The 20,687-nt window shown below is 51.1% G+C and overlaps 1 protein-coding gene across 2 annotated transcripts in view; it reads left to right on the forward strand.

Annotated features, from left to right (window-relative positions):
* Nucleotides 1–753: 753 nt before the first annotated feature.
* Nucleotides 754–20,687, forward strand: part of PSD2 (pleckstrin and Sec7 domain containing 2) — a 45,503-nt gene continuing 25,569 nt past the window's right edge. For both annotated transcript variants that reach the window (XM_059825447.1, XM_059825446.1), the window contains exons 1-5: nucleotides 754–1,277; nucleotides 9,685–10,173; nucleotides 11,581–11,775; nucleotides 16,496–16,576; nucleotides 17,141–17,253. In XM_059825447.1, the coding sequence (XP_059681430.1) occupies nucleotides 754–1,277; nucleotides 9,685–10,173; nucleotides 11,581–11,775; nucleotides 16,496–16,576; nucleotides 17,141–17,253 (1,402 nt within the window). The remainder of the gene's footprint in view (nucleotides 1,278–9,684; nucleotides 10,174–11,580; nucleotides 11,776–16,495; nucleotides 16,577–17,140; nucleotides 17,254–20,687) is intronic.

Here is a 20,687-nt window from a genome sequence, read left to right on the forward strand (position 1 = left end):
AGAGAGAGCATCTCAGGCTATATTCAGTAAGGACACTTCTGTCAGAGTCTTAGCTGGCAACTTATGACACTCTTCAGCAGTACTTGTGTGTCGGGAAAAGAAAAGTGTTACTCTGTCAGGCAAGAAGCTCTTCAAAAATGCAGGGAGAGTCACACAGGTTGGCACATCACAACTTCTTAGAAGTGTTTAAAAAATATTCACACCTATCTCCTCTTTTCTCTATTTCTCCTATTTCTGGCAGGCAGGGAATACTTGGGAATAGCACCCCAGTAGCCAGCCTGGGAAAAGCAGCTGTACCACGTTCCTGTCCCCAGCCCTGGGCAGCTGCCTGCCACAGCTGGGCCACCAACAGCCTGCATGGTACGGGTTCCCTGTGCTTCAGGATGGGGCTGTCTGGGGTTATGAGAGGAGCAGGAGAAGGTGGGTGCCCAGGCTTCTAATGGCTCAGGACCACAACAGCAGATCTTGCTTTCCAGATCTCACTGTGCTGGGTAACAAGCACGAGTCTGCAAAAGCAGCAAACCCCAGTATGGTTCTTCCTTGCTTTTATATTGAGGGGTCGAGAGGGGTGAGGGGCCTTTTCCTGTGCTCCGCTTCAAACTTCTGCCCTTCTGAGCTGCTATCGACAAGTCTGTGCCTTTCTGATAGTCCTCGTGGGTGCTCATGACGTGGTTTCTTTTCCATTGTAGGTAGTACCAAGCCTGAGCTGAGCGTGGGGAGGGAGCCCATAAGCACTGGGAGAACAAGCGGAATATGAGCGAGAACAGCCACTTTCCATGCTCTGCCGCAGACCGCCAAGAGCTGCATTCCTCGGGCTCACAGTCGGCCGCGCTGGCCTGCAGTGATGGGGATGAGCAGCTCAGCCAGCCTCCGGAGCCTGCCAGCGGGAGAGCCAGCCCCCGGGATGATGCTCAACCCTCCTCCCGAGGAGCGGAGGGGGAGCGCGGGGGCCAGGGCGACGAACATCTGGAAGCAGTGGCGGAGCTAGGCAAGAGGCAGGGTGAGCAGGGACCGGGGACAGACGCCGCCGGAGAGAGCGGCTGTGAGGACAGGCCGGTGCTGGCGAACGGTGTGGACGCGGAACTGGCTGTGGGGCGGGAGCAGACGCCGCTGCAGCAGTGGGACGGCGGCGTGCCCAGCCAAAGCAGCACGGATTCAGGGGAGAGGAGCTCCGCCACCCAGGAGATACCTAGTGAGGCCCTCAGCAAGGAGCGGTGGCACGGCGTCCTGGGATCCTCAGAAGCTCTAAGTGCCGACGAGCCAGAGGAGCAGCTCGGGTGAGTGTGAAGCCGTTGTAACATCGCTCAGTGCTGGTTTGCGCGTGTTGTTTCTCAAGCCTCCTTGGTTCGAGTTACTCTGCTCTGTGTGTAACTCATCAGTTTTTAAAAAGCTGCAGCTGCTCTCATGGCTGACTGTGGCTTTTCACTCTTTTTCTCTCTGGGCTTCTCACACTGCTTTTCCCTGTTACAAATGCAGAAAAGCTGTGATTAGAGCCAGTGTCTGCCCAGAGAGTCACTAAAGCAAAGGAGAAGTTTTAGGGATCTCAAGACTGCTGGGTGCTGGCTGTGCTCACTTTGGGGGTGTCCCACTTGCAAGTTGGAGATTCAGCTGCAGCAGTTACGGCAGAGTTACCCAAGATAACTTAGGACAAGCACGACAGCCGAGGGACGATGAGGAGTGGGGCTTGTCCAGGAGCCTGGTATGCCCTGGAAATCCCTGGCAGCATGGCTTGCTCTGGCAGTCCCTGGGCTAGCAGGTTACAGTTTTGCATCCAAAGGACCGCGCCGTTAGTAAAAGAGGGCAAGGCACTGAGCTTTGCTCCCTGCTGCACCTGTGGCAGGTGTTACCAATGGCTGGGTGGCACAGGCATAGCAGTGAGAGACAAGAGACACGAGTGTCCTCCTGTTCTCAAGTGCCTGAGACAAACCAGCACGTGTGCAATGCCCCCCAGTCTCTGCATCCTCTGTGCCGGCAGCCTTTTTTCACAGCAGAACTCTCCAGGCTGGGGGTCACTCACACCAGTGCAATGTCTACAGCTGATTTTATGCCTCTGCAAGTGCCTAGACTCCCTGGGGCTCTGCAGGTTGGGGATGAAGGGAAATGACTGGTCACTGGGACGAGGTGTGGTGCTCCTCATGCCATCCCTGCGGGAGGAGTATGGATGCTTCCCTTTGCCACCAGAAATCATCTAGGGGTCTGTATTGCAGCCAGCTGGGGTTTATGGGCACTGTGAATCTTATGGCCCTGCCTATGTACCTACCCCAGTATGGGAGAGATGCTGCAAGCAGGAGGGGGCTGGAGAAGAGCAGCAGAAGTTCTCACAGAGGAGCATGGCCTTCTTAAGAGGAGAAAGTATGAGAGGGACAGGGTGGCCAAGAGGGGCCTGTGAATCACCTCCTAGTTTTAGTCCAGCGCAGGCTTCAGGCTGAGCCATTTGTTCGGAGCGCTGTCTGGAGCGTAGGCAGGAGTGTCAGCAGAACTGGGAAGCCACACAGCATGTGGGCTGATGACAGGCGTCCCTAATTCATTGCATCTCTAATGTTGAACATGCTCCCCTACAAAAAGCTGGTGGTTTGATTTACCCAAGGCCCCCAGCAAGAAGGAGCAGCACTGTTTCAACAAGCACAATTGAAGGTATTGAAGTGGAAGAGTGTCCGATGCAGGCTGCTGATGTCCAGAGAGCTAGGGGTGTCCACCCCCAGGCAGGTCTCACGAGACCTGTGAGCTATGCAGTCAGGTCTTAGATGTCTGCAAGTCTCTTGGGTTGCAAGGAAATCGTACTTGCTTGGTGTGCGGCTCCCTGGCAGAGACTGTGAGTTCAAGATGAAGCTAAGGGGGGTCAGTGAATGCTGCTACAATCACTGGAAGTGCAATTATTTTAAGGTACTAGTGCATGAATTGGGAGAAGTGGCAGGCTGAGGATTTGGAGATGATGCAACCTGACTGGGCTCTGCATGCACAGCCCATGATCTTATGCTCTAAACATATTCACTTGGATAGCAAGTAAGTCTTTTGGGAAGCTGAATGCACAAGGGACAAGTCACACACTGTGTTCAAAGGCAGAAGGGCAGCTGGAAAGCTTCAGGGACACAGCTGAAATCTGGGAAACCACTTACTGCCTAGGGGTCAGGTTAGCTTGCTGTGTTTGAGCTCCATAGTACTTTGACCACCTATCTTTAGGCTAAATGGCAGAAACACGTGGCTGGGCCAAACACAGCATGGAGCTGGTCTTTCCTGACTGTAGCTGACTTGCTCTCTTAGATCAATGTGGGTCAGGAGTAACAAAGCTGACAGATGGACTGAGGCACCAAGAAGTCACTGTCATCTTGCATCATCTCTGAGTTTTCCCAGTTCGTTCTTTACTCCCCTTTGGTATGTTGCTGTTTCTGTTATGACCCATTCTGGATTTAGGAGAACCTGGGCTTTCTCTGTCTCTGGCCTAACATTTTACCGATGAACAGTCATTCCTGGGGAACAAATCACTTGTCATCATCTGCATGTTTGTGCTCGTATGATGCATTTTACCCCTGGATCTTAAAGTACTTTAGAAGAAGGGGTTGAGTCTTGCTCTTCCCACTGACCCAATGGAGAATTAAAGGGGAAAAAGTTATCCAAGGTCATTGACTCCATGGTGGATCTGCAGAAAGAAACCATGATTGCCCCACTGAAGGTAGACTAGTGCGTCTATGCAGGAAACAGTTTTTTAAAAAGTCAAGGCAATAAAGCCAAAGCTTTAGTGCTTGTGCTGCAGTTTGCGTTGACTGAATCCCTTTTACCCCCTTTCTAGTTTATCCCATGGCATCCATTGGCATGCCAATTTACCATTTGTCAAAGGCCCATTTTCCGATCAGTGTGGCTGTGTTGTCTAGAGGTTTTTCACCTTCCCAGAAGCCCCCAACATTGGCCCTGCTGATCTCAGGGAGGTCGCAGCTCTGCAGTCAAACTGAGAGCTTCACCAGTGAATGATATCCTCTGCTTTCAGCCCCATGAAATCATGCAAAAAGGTCAAACTTGTTAATAGGGGAATCCCCACCTTGTATCACAGAATCACTGAATCATTAAGGTTGGAAAAGACCTGTAAGATCATCAAGTCCAACCATCAACCCAACACCATTATGCCCACTAAACCATGTCCCGAAGTTCCATGTCTACACGTTTTTTGAACACCTCCAGTGACAGTGACTCCACCACTTCCCTGGGTAGCTTGTTCCAGGGTCTGACAACCCTTTCAGTGAAGACGTTTTTCCTAAAATCCAGTCTAAACCTCCCCTGGCGCAACTTGAGGCCATTTCCACTTGTCCTATCACCTGTCACTTGGGAGAAGAGACCAGCACCCACCTCCCCACAACCCCCTTTCAGGTAGCTGTAGACAGCGATGAGGTCTCCCCTCAGTCTCCTCTTCTGCAGACTGAACAACCCCAGTTCCCTCAGCTGCTCCTCATCAGACTTGTGCTCCAGACCCCTCACCAGCTTTGTTGCCCTTGTAGACACACTTTGTACCAGCAGGTTTGGAACTGCTGCCTTTGCCCACACATTTCCTCCCATGGCAGCATACAGCCATTGAGCAATTCAAATTCCATTAAATAAAGTTTCAGAAAAACTTTGCAGAAAGCCTGCAGTGCACAGGCAAGAAAGTCCTGATTTCCATCATGTCCTTCTCTGGCAGACCTCCCCACTCCACCAACACAGCAAACTAGGTTCTACTTTGTTACAACTAATTAACCAGTGAGAAGTGAAATGTAAACAACTCAGTGCATAAAAATCCAGTACCGTTCAGCTGCAATAATAACCAAGTGCATTGCTCTGCATGCCTTGCCGTAAGCAATAAACCAGCATTTCAGAGATGACTGGGGAAAGCAGCACAGGCAATTAGATACAGTTTTACTTCAATATGCTTACAAAACCTTGTGATTACAATGCAAATAAATATACGGCTCCTTATTTAAGTAAAGCAATTGCCTTCCCTGGTGTGTAATAAGTACGCAACACTTCTCTGTGGGGAGGCTATGTCAGGTTCATTCACATGAGCGAGGCCTTTCACTGTCTCCCACCTTAGCCTGGCTTTCCGTGAATTAGATGCAGATGGTGCTCCTGGGCTGGTGTAACCTGTAGAAAGTCTCTTTGTACTCCCTCTTCTCTGGGACCTATCAAGGAAAGATGTGATGTGCCTGACTTGTTGGTGCCCACTGACCCATCCAGGACCATGGCTCCTGCCATGGTCTCTGCGGTCTGTCCCACGCAGCCTTTGCTGGGGCATTTGTAGGGACACAGACTTTCTCACTTTGTTGCCTGCTGTACGAGTTTGGGCTCAAGGGATAAATAAAGGTCTGGAAAATACAAGCTCTACGGTGTGAACAGCTAATGGAAATGACTCTGTTCTGTGTGGGAGAGGGAGCTGTCCGGCTTGGTATTATGGCAATGTGGGACCTGCTAAGTAATATCCAGGAGGTGCATGGCTTGATGGCTCTTGATGGGCTTGATACCCAGGAGCAGCCAGGAGAATACCTACAGGCACAGCTGCAGTGCACCACACCCCTGGAAACACATGCTGTGCACCAAACCTCACGGGGATGGGCCAGGGCATACCCTCCTGCACAGGCGCTCCCGCACAAAGACATGCTGGTGATGGGAGAGAAGCGATGCAGGCCAAGGGGCGGTGTGATGGCTGTCTTGGAGGACCTGGGGAAACCACAAAGGCCCAGGGTTTTTCCTTGGTGTGGGGAGGACACAGACCCTCTGTAGTGGAGGGGATGTGGAAGTTCACTGGGGATGGGGACTGTTGCAAGAAGTTTGGCAATGGGACAAGCTGCCAAGGCAGGTCTGTAATTCCCACCGCTGGGTGCAATTAAGGCTGTAAAGTCCTTCCTGTCACAAGGGGATGAAGTTTTTGAAGTTCCTCTGGCATTGTGGAAGGAGGGGATCTTTTCTGTACACAAAGTCACGGCCAGGCATTGCAGTTCACCCACCCTGCAGGGATGGATGGATTTGTGAAGACAATCATTCCTGAGGATGAGGGGCGTTTGGGCTGCAGCAGATAATCTGTGGAGCTGCTGCTGTCTGCCTCATTTCTGCTTATCTCTGATTTGCTGCATGGCCAGCTCTGATGAACTGGGTGAGAGTTTTCTTAAGCCCTGAGCTCCTGGAATCAAGGGATTATGTGGGTCTACAGATTCATGTAAGCTTTTACCCATGTGGTTGCAGAGCTGGGTTTGAAAACAGCATCTCTGATGGACAGATGTCAGAGGGGACTTTCAAAGGGTGCAAAAACTTGTTTTTCAGGGTCTGTCAGGTCTCGTGAACGTAGTGTAAGCCATGCATGGTTGTCTTCCTCCTCACATAGCCCTTCAGGTGGGTCTGTCCTGCTATCTGCTGTGCTGGGATCCCCTATTCCTGCTGCAGCTCACCAGCCCGCTGGCTGGTGAAGAAGGGAAGATAGTGTGGCATAGCCACTTCATGGGACTCTGACCTGCTTGGGTTCCTCAGACTCTTGGGACACTGAGAAATAAGAAACTTGAGAGCACTGATTTGCCCTCTCCTCTTCAATGGCTCTCGCCCTGGTACATTAGAAGCAGGAAAATCTACCTTTGTTCAAACCCTTCCCCAACTACACTTTTCTTTCAGTGATGGGGGACAAGTCGTCTGGTAGCTGACTTGTGCCCACTCCTCACTGCCACAACGGGACTATGTGCACCTCTGTCATTGCAGTCTTCCCTCCTTACACTGGTTTTCTGTTAGTTGTCCACTGTATCCCCTCTCACACTATGACTATCTTTGGTTGTTGTGGATTCTTGGGGTGAGGAGATCCCTGTTGGCAGAGAACATACTATCCTGCAGGCTTGGGTCTTGAAACACACTGGCTGTAGCAAACAAGGGTGATAACCTTGAGGACTTCCCTATGTGAAGGGATGCCATGTCCCATTTTGCTGCCTGGAATGTAGATGCTCATGTAAATGCTGAGTTCTTGCTGCCCATGCTGATGAGGGTGTTGGAGGACAACTGGTCCATGTGAGCATCACCACTCAGGCATGGTGTATCCTGCGCTGCTCATGAGAACAGGCTGCTCCATAAAAACGATGATGATGGTTCCCAGATGGGTGTGTTATCATCGGTGGCAAGGTGTACATTCCCTACCCCTTAGGGCCACTGTGTCCTGAAATGGCTAGCCATCTTCCACCCTGCCTGAGGCATTTTGAAGGGCTAGGGTTTCCAGGAATAGATGACACTACATCGGTATATCTGGGCCAGTAAATGCAGGGCCTTATTAACCTGCACCCTGCTTAAGAGGCAGCCTTCCCTCCTTGCTACTTGCTTAGCTGTGCAGTGGAAATACAGGCAAATCCCTCCTGCCTTGAGAGAAGGAAGTATGTACCCCAGACCCTGTAATGGTGCGAGTAGGCTTGGCTTCAGGCCTCCAACTGAGCCTTTGCCCAGGCATGGCAGTGATGTTCAGGTTCAGGTGAAACCAGGGAGCCTGTGTCTGTGGGACAAAACAGGCTGAATGTCTCTGGATCAGGGCATCTGTAAGCTGCAGATAGCTGCGAGCTAGAAACACGTGGCTGGCTGTGTGGGCTGTCAGGGGGTGGTTGCTTTGCTTTCCCTCTTCTCTGCTGTCTGCTGGTAGAGACAGGATACAAGGCTGTATCTCTCTACCTCTCTTTACTTTTGCTATGAGCAATTCCATGGAGTGTGGTGTGTGCCTCAGTTTCCCCACCTAAAAAGACTGAGCTGTTTTGTAAAGTGCATTGAGAGGTGTCTAGACTCCTAGGAGACGCTTTCATGGCTCTGCCACATCTGGGTCACAAGTGCTTTGCTGCTTCTGTGCTAGAGCCACTACCTCCCAAGGTCCATTTCCAATCTCTTCTGTGCCAGGTGATGTTCTGCAAGGCTGCGAGCGGGCTGTCACTGGCACCCAGTAGGAAACATTACTAACAGTAGCTGGATTTGGGCATGCACAGGTTCAGCATCTCCTTAGCTGGCACAAGAAACTTGCTTATCCCTGATCCACCCCCAGAATTCATCTCAGGGAAACGTAGTCTGCTGCAAAGTGGAGCCATGCTCATTAGGAGAGGCACTAGGCACAGCCATGATGCTGACACAGGGTTTCCAAACTGAGACAACCATAGTGAGGAGGTGCAGTGCGTTGACTCCAACTAGTAACTAAGTACCTATCCTTGCACTTGCTCACCACCCTCCCCTGTGGGATGGGGGAGAGAATCAGGAGACCAAAAGTGAGAAGACTTGGGTGTCAAGATAAAAGCAGTTTAATAAGTGAAGGAAAGAGAAAAAAAAAGAACGACCAAATGATGCATAAGCAATCACTTACCACCTACCAGCAGCAGACCGATGCCCAGCCAGTCTCTGAGAAACGGCTGCTTTGAAAGACCAAACCCACTTCCCCCGCCCCGAGAATGACATTATATGGCATGGAATATTTCTTTGGTCAACTCAGGTCAGCTGTCCCAGCTGTGTCGCCTCCCAGCCTCTTGCCTACCCCCAGCCTGCTCACTGGGGAGCAAAAAATAGAGAAAGCCTTGATGCTGTGCAGGCATGTTCAGCAATAGATAAAACATCGGTGCATTATCAACACTGTTTTAGCACAAATCCAAACCACAGCACCGTATGTGCTGCTATGAAGAAAGTTAACTCCATCACAGATGGAAGAAAAGCAGCTTACTGTCCCCTTAGCTTTCACCTGTATCACAGCATGAAATGCCTGGTTCTGACAAAGCAAATGACAGAAGCGTCTTCTGGGAGGGAGGCTTCACCTGAGAAACCTGGGGTATTTTAGGCGGGTCCTTGCAGCCTCCTCATTCCAGGAGGCACTGAGCCCTCCCAGCTCTCCAGGGCTCCCAGCACAGCGGGTGTTGCCGGATTTGACTCAGATGAATTGTCCCAGTGCGGATTCGTATTGAGATGTACACTGGAACGAATGCCCCTGCATTCAAAGCCAAACAGATCTGGGATTGCTGAGAGTCATCCATGCTTACCTGGAAGCTAGGCTTGTAGGTTCATGCATTTCGCAGCCTTCTGTCATGCCTGTAATGCTGTGCCTGAATCCCACAGGCTAGCTGTAAAGTGGCATGGAGCCTCCCCTGCCTGGATGTGTGTCCATCACATTTCACGTTCCTCTCAGTGGAGACAAAAGTAATTGTAGGGTGTCTTGCACTTCTAGGGTGCCTCATCTAAGAAAAAAGGCTTAAGTTACAGCATATGAATTGCTCCCTAAAAGCTTCTGCTTTTTCTCCTATATAAAAGGGATCAAGGACATTTGCTGCCAACATCCAAAGTTAGATGAAATGGCCTTGATCTTAAGGATTTTCATGCTTTTGAAGTAGCCATAATTGGAGCACCTGAAGGGAGAGATAACCTGCAGATTAAATCCATTCTGGCAGTGGATCCAGTAGCAGGTGTCAGATGCAAACGTCTCCAGTTCAGAGGTCTGGCTTTTTACCGGGGCATGACCAAATTAAGGGTTGGCTGGACCCCTGGGATTGCTCATCATAAAATTCTGCCTTTTTCAGCCCCAGAAGCTTGTAATAAAATTAGGAACCAGGCAGATTATACCACAGAAAGGTCCCAAGGGCCTATGATCACCACATCCTCTTCTCTTGCCTCTTAGCTCCATGTGGAACAGGGCAAGCAATTACCTTGACAGTATTTTCTACATTTCCACTTTTGGTCCAGGTTTGCTTCTGGAGAAGTCAAGCTGAGCTGCAGTGAGGACGACAAGGAACATTTTCAATTCAAAGACATCAGGGATGGGTTCAGCTCGACCTTTGAGAAGATCGTTGAGTCTGACCTTATGAAGGGTACATACTACAGCAGCTTAGACTCTTTGGACGTCCTCTCTCTCACAGACGAGACAGACAGCTGTGTCAGTTTTGAGGCCCCACTCACCCCATTGATCCAGCAAAGGGTCAAGGAAAGCCCAGAGCTCTTGGAGCAGAAACTGGTAGCCCAGCAGAGAGAAGCCCTTCATCACATGGCTGCTGATAAGCAAGAGCAGGCAGCAGCAAAGCCAGTGGAGGGGGATTTTGGGAGCCCTCTCAGGCACTCAATTACCAGCAGCAGGTCGGAGAACGTGCTGAGCCGGTTGTCCTTGAAGAGTATCCCAAATGGGTTCCACGTGGAAGGGTCAGAGGAAGATGCCACCAAGATCATTAACTCCATCAGGTAAGGCAGGCTGGGAATTCCTCAGGCAAAGGGCTCCTTGTCTTATGGGGTCTCAGTCCAGGAGCAAGTCTCAGAGGGCATGATAGAGATGGAGCGGCTGTTTTCCCCCTTGTGCTTCCTCTTATGTGCTGTCATGGCAGAGAGGCCAAATACCAACAGGAAAAACTTTCCTACCCATGGGTTAGGGCTGCAGCTGGGGACCAAGGTCTCATGGCATTAAACCAGCCAGTGTCCAGTGGGCTTCTGTCTGAGTCCTCCCTGTTCTCAAACCTAGGACCCCAAACTGCAGGTGAGCTGCAGGGTCCTGTAGGAGCCCTGCTAGCCCAAGAAAAGGCAAGGCTCAGCACTTTGTGTTCACGTTTGCTCTGGAGGGCCCCACCATTCATCTGGCTGCTCACAAATCCCATCTGTTCTTACAGCAAGCAAAGCTGGGGCTCCTCTGGGTGGCCCGCTGCCTTGTCTGCCTGACATGTGCAAAAGCCCTTGGCAGGTTGGAGGCAGTCAGGCACACTTGGAAGTGTGCTCTGAAGTGCAGGGAAACCTTCAAGCTTTCACTTAGGGCGAGGTGCCCCTGTAGAGGCCTCCCCAAAGGTTCTTCTGTGGGCACTGAAAAGATCAGCAGAGACTTCATCCTCTGGACCAGCTCGGACCCAAACCATTGTCCCCGGGAGGCAGCAGCTCATCAGCAGGGTGGTTCCTTGCATGAGGAAGCCATGTGATGAGCAGCCAGGTCATGGAAGAGCTGGCGCGAGGCCGTACGTCCACCTAGCTATCAGGCCTTCAATGAGTCACACTGCCCAAAAACGTGCAAATACATGCCATAATGCCATAACTGGCCTTGGGCAAGAAAATAAAGACTCAGGCCCATCTACGTGGTGCCAATGGGGCTGCTCAGCGTGTTGTCTGTGGGAACCGCTGGCCACGATGCCAGCCGGCAGCTGGGAGAGGAGCAGCCCACCAGCAACAGCAGGTCTGCTGTCGGTCCCATTGGCAGGATTTGTACAAGTGTAGTTTCTCATCCTCAGCAAATCTGAACTGAAAAGCATACCATCTGTCCCTAAGATTTCCTGAATGTCCACAGCTCTGAAAGAGCTTGGTATCCCTTTCCGTACCAGTGGAGAGAGAGGAAGCTTAGAAAGGTGTTGGGGCTGCTTGCTTTGAACAGTTACATCCTCATTTCTCAGGGAGAAGTCACCTTCTCTGCAATCTTTTTCTACAAATTTGAAATTAAACTGTACTATTTCATTTGACCTGAAATGAAAGAGGGTTTGTCCAATGTCCAGTTCACAAATGTGTTGTTTTTTCATATTCTTTGGTTAGGACAAGAAGAAATCAAAATATGGCATTTTCTGTGGGTTTCAACAAGTCACATTGCTGTTCCTTGAATTGTTTCTTGTTTCTGTGTAGCGACGCCAGCTTGAAAGATGCATTGTCAGACTCCGACTCTGACATGGGCAGCACGGAGCAGCTTGACCAGGGCAGCACAGACACCTTAGCGAATGGCTGCAGGGCGGACAGCGAGGCTGCCAAGAGGCTGGCCAAGCGCCTCTACAACCTTGAAGGGTTCAAGCGCTGCGATGTGGCACGCCAGCTCGGGAAAAAGTAAGTGGGGCTTTGGGTTACAGCCAACCCTACAAAGGGGTTGACTGAGATGGCAGCATGGAGCATGGCCAGCAGAAACACAGCCGTGGTGGGGAGGGTCTGGGGGAGCACTGGTCCTGCTGGGAGGACAGGACAAAGGCAGGAAGGGACAAGCCTGCTGTTACAAGGGCTTGCTGGATGGAGTCGGGGCTGTTGGAGATCCTTCCAGTTGAAACTGGTCCAAGTCCAATGCCCTTGCAATCTGAATCCTACAAGTTGCTTGCGTATATTGGACATTAACTGCCACAAGCTGCTGCCCACCAGAACCAAGAGCTTCCTGCATTTGGTAAGAGCCCAGCTGACCCCTCCTAAAGTAAGCCCCAGGCTGATAGGTTTGGGATCCAGACGTGGATCTGCACTGGGCTCCCTGACAGTCCCCAGGTTTTTAATGTCTGCACCCCAAAATCTTCTTGCTGCAGTGTGTCCTGAGCCAGTCTGTATAGCTGGCAGGAAGGGTTTGATGTAGAGCCAGGTACACACTGGAGGTCCAAACACCTCAGCTGGTAGATTTGCCTGGGTAAGGCAGAAGGGAAATAAAAAGTGTTTATTCAAAAGTGGGAGAGGTACAGAGATTTCTAAGAGACAGAGTAACAGTAACAAGTGTAGCAGTAACAGATTATTTTAGGATGCCAGTGGGTGTGAGGACACCAATCCCCATCATCCTTCTTCTGGATCAGATATAACGTGTGTTGCTGGGGTTTTTTTTTATGTCCTTGAAATGTCTCACTCCCGTCCAGATCAGCAGGACAGAACTGTCCCTCAGCAAATACCCAAGATTTCAGTACCAAGGATTGTCTGTGACTCCCAGCTTAGTCCTGGGACAGAAAGAGCCCACGAATGATCTCCTAGAGAGGCTGTTTGTATCACCTGGCAGCATCCTTGTTCTTCTCTTTTGCTGTGGTTCTTGTAGGAGGTGCATTGCTTGTTGCTGCTGCCTCAAGTCTAGCATCCTTCTCCTTTCTTGCAAATTTGCCGTGCCAGCTCACTGAGTGGGGGAAGTTTCAAGCAATTGGTCTCTGGGGTGCATCTGAGTGTGTCCCTTTGCTAGTTCCTGCAATCCTCACTCACACCTTGGAAAGCTCTTTGGTGACCCACATTTGGGAATTGACACAGCCATTGAAACAAAGCTTTTGTTTTTATCACCTGGGTTTTTGACATCTGAATCACTTCCCAGAACAATAACTGGATAGAGATGCAGGCTTTTGGACCAAGCAGGTGGATTTGCAGAGCAGGAAAGGAGGAAGGATGAGGACAGGTGTGTTTTAAGTTGGTCTTGCTCACTTAAGACCAACCTACAGTGGTGGGAGCAGGGTAAGTTTAACTGATGCTTTCAGACCAGCTCCATGCAGGAGGTGGGCTGGCTAGGAGGGTTGTTCAAAAAGTAAAATCTCATTTTAAAGCTTTTTCACTCATTTTAACCCCTTTTTTTCCTTCGTGAACATTGGCAATTTTCTCAAAAGAACGAAAAACAAACCAAAACCATTCATCATTGTCAAACAAGTAGAAAAGGCTTGATGAACAAGGAAATGGAGGTTGGATATCTGCAGTTTCTTTCCAGCTGACACAATTCTGTGAAGTTAACCTCAAATCCAGAAATTATCTTCATCTCTCTGAAAAGCACGTGTTTTGGCAACTGAGCTCTCCACGGAAGATTCTTGTTCCTGGATTTGTCTTTGGCATTGTCTCAGCTCTGTCACTACCCATGGTCACACGTCTCTTGCTGGATGGACATTGAACTGTCTCAGCTGCCAGACCATGAAGATGGTAATGCCAGGCACTTCCTTGCAAGGTTTCCCAGGAGAGCACTGTGCTCACAAAACCAGGCAGGCAGCAGAGCAGTTTCAGCATTGCAGTGCACTGATCTGTCAGAGTCCCAAGGGCCATATGACGTGGGCATACAGCGTATTTTCCTCCCCTGGAGGAAATTTAGGTGAATTTTACTTAGCCATACTTCTTACGGACAATTTTTTTTAGACGCAGGTGACTGTGGCACAAAAGGGATCCTGGACAATACAGGCTTAGCTCTGTAGGACAGTGTGATTCAGGCTGTAAAACAGCACACATCTGTCCACGTCCAGCCATGCAGGAATGAAACTTGGAGAAAAAGCCAGGGCTCCTGTGTTACCCCCCGGGGTTGCTTGTGACCCAGACAGGTCAGTCAGCACTCTTGGTGCCTGGACCTTCCCAAACCAGGCAGAGGGAAGAACCATCAAGCTGGGGGTGTAAGGTGAGAGGAGGTCTGTAGAGGCTGGCTGTGTGGCAGGGCCACCATTGAGAGGATGCCAGACATGTCCCTGTGGGAAGCGCCTTGCTGTTCTTGTGGGGATGTCTCTGCCATGTCTGAGCTGCATAGTGGAAGTGTCATCTGTTCCCGCAGGAGGGGCTGGGCCCAGCACAGAGAGAGAGAAGGCCAGTTCTTCAATGAAGAAACCAAAGCAAGCACCTAGACCCACCTTAGTGTAGGCCATGGTCCTGCCCTGGCCAGTGTTGGAGCTCTGTGTCCCAGGCATGCCTGGGGCATGTTAACTGGCTCTGGGGCTCAGGGAGAAGGATCACATCAATGTCACTGAGCCCCTGGCTAGACATAGGAGTTTGTTGCATCCTGGGGGCTGGCTGCCCTCAGGTGTCCTGCAATACTGCCCGGTTCCCTCGGCAGAGCTGGCAGTCCCTGCTTGGAGCTTTTCCAAGCAGAGAGGAACCACGTGAGGCACACAGGAAGGTGTGATGGGCACCCAGGCTGGGGACTGTTGGCACCACCGCAGCTGGCACGGACCACTTGTCCTGGGGGGTCACAAATTCCCTATGGACTCCTGGCCTTCAGCAAGACCCAGTGGAGCTGAAGGACAGGCAGCAAGGCCAGCCTACCTTCCGAGGCTGCTCTGATGGGAGAGTGGGGTGAAGGGGAGCTCCCACCCACCTTCATCCTGCCTGACTATAGATCTACTTAGGAATGTAAATTAGGGCATAGCTCCCAGTGTAGGCCATGGAGACATCTCAAGAGCAATTCAGCCCACCCAAGATCTGTGCTGGGCTACAGACGTGCCAAGTCTTTCGGCTTTAGGGAGCCTTGGGCAAGGCCGGTCCTTCAAGCCCAGCTTGAGTTAAGTGGGGAGAGTCAGACACTGTTCTCCCCTGTTGATTGCTGCAGTGCTGCAGTACATGGCAGTTGTTGCTGTGTGCCCAGTGCCCAAGCAGATTCCCAGGAGACCTGGTAAACAGATGCCCAAATAGAAGGAGTCAGACGTTTTCTTCTGGGAAACTACAACTGCATGTGTGAGGTGGGACCTGACCCATGGAAGGGAGAGCGCTGGCTAGTTCCCAGCACTGGCACAGGCAATGCGTGAGGTCTTCTGCAGACTTAGAGCCGAGAGGATCCCAGAGGAGGCCTGGGGCTTGTTTGGTTCCATTCATTCTTTGGCACAGTGGTGAAGATGTGGTGACATCTCCTTTTGCAAATGTGTGGTCATCTTCTGCATCACACATCACCTTGCTGTGAAGTTCCAGGACAAATGGAGAAGTCTCCCCGGGAAGCTGGCAGGAATCCGGATGCCAATCATTGTGGCACTGCTTCAGACAGAAGGCCATGGGGCCATGAGGACATGTTCTTTCCCAGAGCTATCAATCCCAAATTATAAGATTGTTTTATGAGTGTGAGGCCTTGTGGCTTCATACAGCTTTGACACAGTCTCCTGTGCAAACTCCAGCATCAATATGTATGTCCTGCCTCTCAAAACTCAGCATGGACCTCTCCCCCAGAGCTGTCATGCTGCTCTGCCTGATCCTGCCGTGTGTCGTGCTTCCAAAGACCATCCATGCCAGAGGCTTTACAGCATCCACCTCACAGCAGAAGATGAAACAATACTGTAGAAAAAGCAATGAATTCTGCCTGTAACATGTCATGGGGTGAAATTGGATGTGCAACGCTTAGCTTTTCATTTTGTGGGGAGAAGGAAAAGGAATTGTGTATGGCAAAGGCTGAGCATATTGAGATCATCTCCCGTTTCTTGCCAGCATTCATTGATTATTCTTGCACTTCTGCTACCTGAGTTGTGTAGATAGAGGAGCTTAACAACACCCATTCTGGCTTTAAAGGCAACACATCTCCAAGCATCCTTCAAAAATGTGGCAGGGGAATAGTTTCTGGAGAAGCATTCAATGATGAGCAGGGCCAGAAGCTCAGCTGAGCTCTCCTGCTCTAGTTCCCAGGGGCATCCATCTGACATGCGAGCAAGGTGCTGTGGTGAGAGGGTGGGGTGGGAGCCAATGGTCATGTGGAGAGAAGGAATATTGCACTAGGAGGAGGGGACACCTCCAGCAATGGGAAAGGACTAGGTAAGAGAGAAGGTGCCCGATGAGCACAGGGCATCCTCCTCCTGGCTGGTTTGGGAGGAGGCTCTGCCTGGACAGCAGCACAGCAGAGTGGGGCACTGGGGGCCCACATCTCTCTTTCTCAGGTGTCTAGGGCTCGCAGCCACAGAGCTAGGCTGTGGGCACGTTAGGGCCCTTTGGAGGTCTTCCAGCAGCGTTTCAAGCTAGGAGAAAGTCCCCCTGGGTCTGGGATGAGGTCCGCAGTGTCTCGCTGGGAGTTTGGGCTGGCCAGGAGGCAGCAGTCTGCTGTTCCTCTTGTAGACAGTGTCTTCTTCCCTGATGAAAGGGCTGACTACTCCCTCTTTAATTACAGTAACGAATTTAGCAAGTTGGTAGCAGAGGAGTATCTCAGCTTCTTTGACTTCACTGGCCTGACCCTTGACAAAGCACTCAGGTGAGCTGGTCTCTGGCACTCCCGCGTAGGGCCTGGGCTGGACAGAGCGGAGCAGCGCGGTGGGTTTCTCCTCCGGGCTTCCTGACACCATGGAGGCTGTCCGTGTGATAGGAGCAGGGGCTGGGGGGAGCTCCAGGTTGTCGTTTAATCTTTGCTTTGGTGTCACGTTTGGCACAAGGTACTGCCACCAAAAGTGGGCTTCGACAGGAGGGCCCACAGCCTGCTTCCCCATGGTGGAGAGCAGCTTTCCCAGGAATCCCATCCCGTACAAAATCAGAGCAAGTGGGAGCAACTTCTTCCCTTGGGACGGACAACCCATCCTGGTGCCATCAAGCCAGAGGTGGGTCAGATCTCAGCTGACAGCATGTTTCCCTACACAGCTCAGAGCTGGCTCCATAGACACCTTTTGCATTGCACCTGCAGGGCCCGGGGGTGCGCAGGCTGGGGGGAGGACAAAGGCCTTCCTAGCTGCTCTGAGGACCCCCTTTCCATCTCCCTCCTTAGCACGGATGCTGCCCAGCAGAGTGATCCACGACATCTTTAAGTATCACTTCCTTTTTGCAGGACGTTCTTGAAAGCGTTCCCGCTGATGGGAGAGACACAGGAGCGGGAGCGGGTGCTGATTCATTTCTCCCGGCGATACTGCCAGTGCAACCCAGAGGAGAGCACGTCTGAAGGTACCGCTTTCTTTCCCTGGCTTTAGCGTTCAGTGCAGACTCACAGTGCACCTGTGTCACAGAGCCTCAGTGTAAAACCGGCCGTGCACAGCCGGGCCCGAATAGCACTCACTGGGCAGGCAAGGCTGCAGCTTCTCCCTTTCTCTGGGATCCTGCCCTGCTGATTATCCCTGCCCTGGGAAGGACTGGGGACACCAGGTGCTGCTGTACAGACCCCCCCAAGGGGGCCAGAGGAGTCCCCTCAGGATCTGAGGGTCTGAGCGTGGGCTCCCAGGGAGCCTTGTCCTCTCAAGTGCATATGAGCTGTGATGAAGACAAGCTCCTCAGCTGTAGCCTGGATCAGTGGCCATGCTTTGCCCAGCATCAGGGGAGGTGGCGAGTGGTTCTCAGGGGTTGCAAATTACTGCAGTCATGGCTTGCAAAGTGGTTGCTGGCAGTGGGCTGATGAGTGCTAGCTCAGCCCAAGACCTTGTCCATTGAATGGAAGAAGACACTTCAATGCAGATTGAGGAATACTGTTGGCTTGCCACGCACAGGAGTCGTGTTCCTTGCATCTACACCTGCCGCAGGAGAAAGCACAGCTGGGTAAAATTCTGGGCTCACTAGAGTTGCACATTTTGTTATCTACTTTCAGCCCCTCCCCATTATTTTTTTAAGTATTATCTACCATTTCTAGAGTTTCTTCTGACTTTTTTAAATGGAAAAGGTCATTTCTAGTACACATGTGCACATGCACACATCCAGACATGAGCATGTCCACATTCACAGTTATTACATGAATGCCTCTACACACCTGCTTACAGGCATCTAGAAATGCCCCCACGGGTGGAAATCAGGCTGCTGACCTGACAGCAGTGCCAGTTGTTCCTCCTCCACCCCTTCAGTGTGCAATATGCCACTTGTGCCTGAGAGGTCCTGCTTGTCTGTCTTGCAGGCTTCCCAAATAGCAGCAGTGCCTAGTGTCACCCTCCAGTCCCTTTGCCAAGCTAACTGGACACAAGCTGTTCTCAAAACAGAACGACCTCTTTGCTTTTATCAGTGATATCCCAATAAAGTACAGGTTTAGATTTGATTTCCCTATCTTTGTCTGATGTTCTCCCCCACTGATCCAAAGAGGATCTTCCCCGGTGAAGGATCCTCCACCTGTAGACATTAAGCTGCAGGCTGAACTTTCAGCCGCAGTCCCCAACGGAAATATCTCAAATGCCAAGTCCTGACCCCTCTTCAGCACCTCCCCCTGGAAGTGATCCCCAACCAGATTGCATCCACCCCCCACTCCTACAGACAAGGGTCTTGGGACCCTTTCTCCCCTTCTGGACCACCGTGAAGCCATGCACACACCAACTTGAGCAGAGGCTGAGCTGGAGCACAGAGGGTCAGATCACCGACTCATTCCCACACCCTTCAGCATGAGGGTGTTTGGAGGGCAGCGACTAGTCAAACAAAACGCAAGGTTTGCCATGGCAACATGGGTTACAGAGCTGCTGATGGAGCTACACTACAGCAACTGTTCAGAAGAGAAATTAGATCCCAGTTCTGAACACTCTGTGAGAAGCTGCCTGCTAATGCGAACACGAATGAAGCCAGAAAGTTAAACTCTTCCATAACTGCACGGTCCTCAGTGGAGATGTCACTGCTGCTGGTAGGACCTGTTTTAAAAATGTTATGCTCCTGAACAGTACAAAACTATTAAAAGTAAGGAAAACTGGTTCTGAAACCCATTACTGCTGCTGCTGTCATGACCTATTCATTAACATTTAGGGCCACAGCATTGCCTGTGATGGTGGCAGCACGTTTCACAAGGCTGGGCAGGACCACTTAATGCAGACCAAATGTAAACTGAATGAGTCCCAAGCAGGACAGAGCTGCCCTCAGTAGTGGAATTGGATAGGGCTTGAAAAATACAATTGTAATCCAAGTGCTACTTGAAGCTGATGCAATGGAGGGAAGCAAAGTGACTCCTTTAGGTCACATCTTTTGCAGATACTGCAAAAGCTTGCACTAGATGCGTGGTAATTTGAGAAAGCTATTGTAAGCTCTTTCTTCAGGAAGCCGTTCCTTCTTGTTGCATCCAGCCTAAACTTGCAAAGGATGTTCCACCAGTGAAATTTGAGCCACTATGTATTATCTAGATTTCTAAAGAAACACCTCTGGCTGTGATGGTCTATTGGCATAGAGGCATGCTAGAGTCAAGGCAGTATTGTCTGAAGATGATCAGGTGGCTGAGAGGTCTTAAAGCCCTCTAAGACATTTCGGGGCATTGCTACCTGCTGATTCAATAACTCCTCCACTGATGGAGACATGGCTGTTGCAACACCAAGGGTCACTTCAGCCTGTAAGATGGGATGCTGCAGGTGAGGGTGGCAGAAGCTCTGACCTGCTGACCACTGAGTGGGGTGGCTGGTTTTTCTACCAGAGAGTGGTGTCTACAACACATTACTAGTGTTTTCCTGTACTGATGAAGCCCAGACATGGAAGAACTATATGGTTGCATTGTGACACTGCGTGAGCCGAGAGAAAAAGTGAATGCAACTGAGCCAAGCAACAGCCAGAGAATAGCAGGTTTTGGGACACCAGCTCCACCTTGGGGCCATGTGGGACATGATTTACCTGACCAAAGTGGTACAGTAAAGACAGGTGAAGATGTCAGCCCAGAACCTCCCACAGAGACTCCAAAATATGCACTGGGGAGACATGTTGTCCTAAGCCCAAAGCTGCTTCTTGTGAAAGAGAAGGAAGCATCTTTCTTAGGAATTGATTCTCTCTTGAAGGGGCATGTGCATCACACCATGTCCCCAGGACTGTCAGCCCTCATAGAGAAATATGTGATGTTCCCATGAGAAACCCTTCCTTCCTCAGAGACCATGGTTCTTCCAGGAAAGGGGGAAGCTCATGTGCTCAGTTGCCTTTATCCTGGGCTCGTGTGTTTATTTGCCTTTAGCTGGCAGTGTTCAGAGCTTGGCCTTGAGCATGGGGTGCTCAGGGCTTGTCACTAGTCCACACAAATGGTGTCTTTGTTTAGTGGCTGACCGGGATGGGGACGGGCCACAGCTGGCTCTCTGTGGCTGCACATCTACCCCCACAAGAAGAGACCAGTGTCACTTCCCCAGACAGGCCTCGGCTAAGTCACAGCCTGACCCTCGGGCACCAATTCACAGAGCAGCATGCACAAGGGAAATAAGCCAGGAGCATCATGTCATGTCTGGCTTGGTCTGTGGAGCAGCCCATCCGTGTGAGCACACCAAGTCATGCTAAGAGCAGGGCCAAAGACCAAGGCTGTAGTATTTCTGCCTCTGGCCCCTCCCTGCTGCTTTCTAGCCCTTTTGTGAGGTCCTTGCAAGGACCAGTTCACGTGCCAGAGTGCATTTGCATCTCACTGTTGTGAGATGGCGTGTGGAGACTAGACCTTGAACAGCTTCAGGATGCAGCATGGT

This window comes from Gavia stellata, chromosome 16, assembly GCF_030936135.1.
Source record: "Gavia stellata isolate bGavSte3 chromosome 16, bGavSte3.hap2, whole genome shotgun sequence".
In the NCBI taxonomy this organism is placed as follows: Eukaryota; Metazoa; Chordata; class Aves; order Gaviiformes; family Gaviidae; genus Gavia; species Gavia stellata.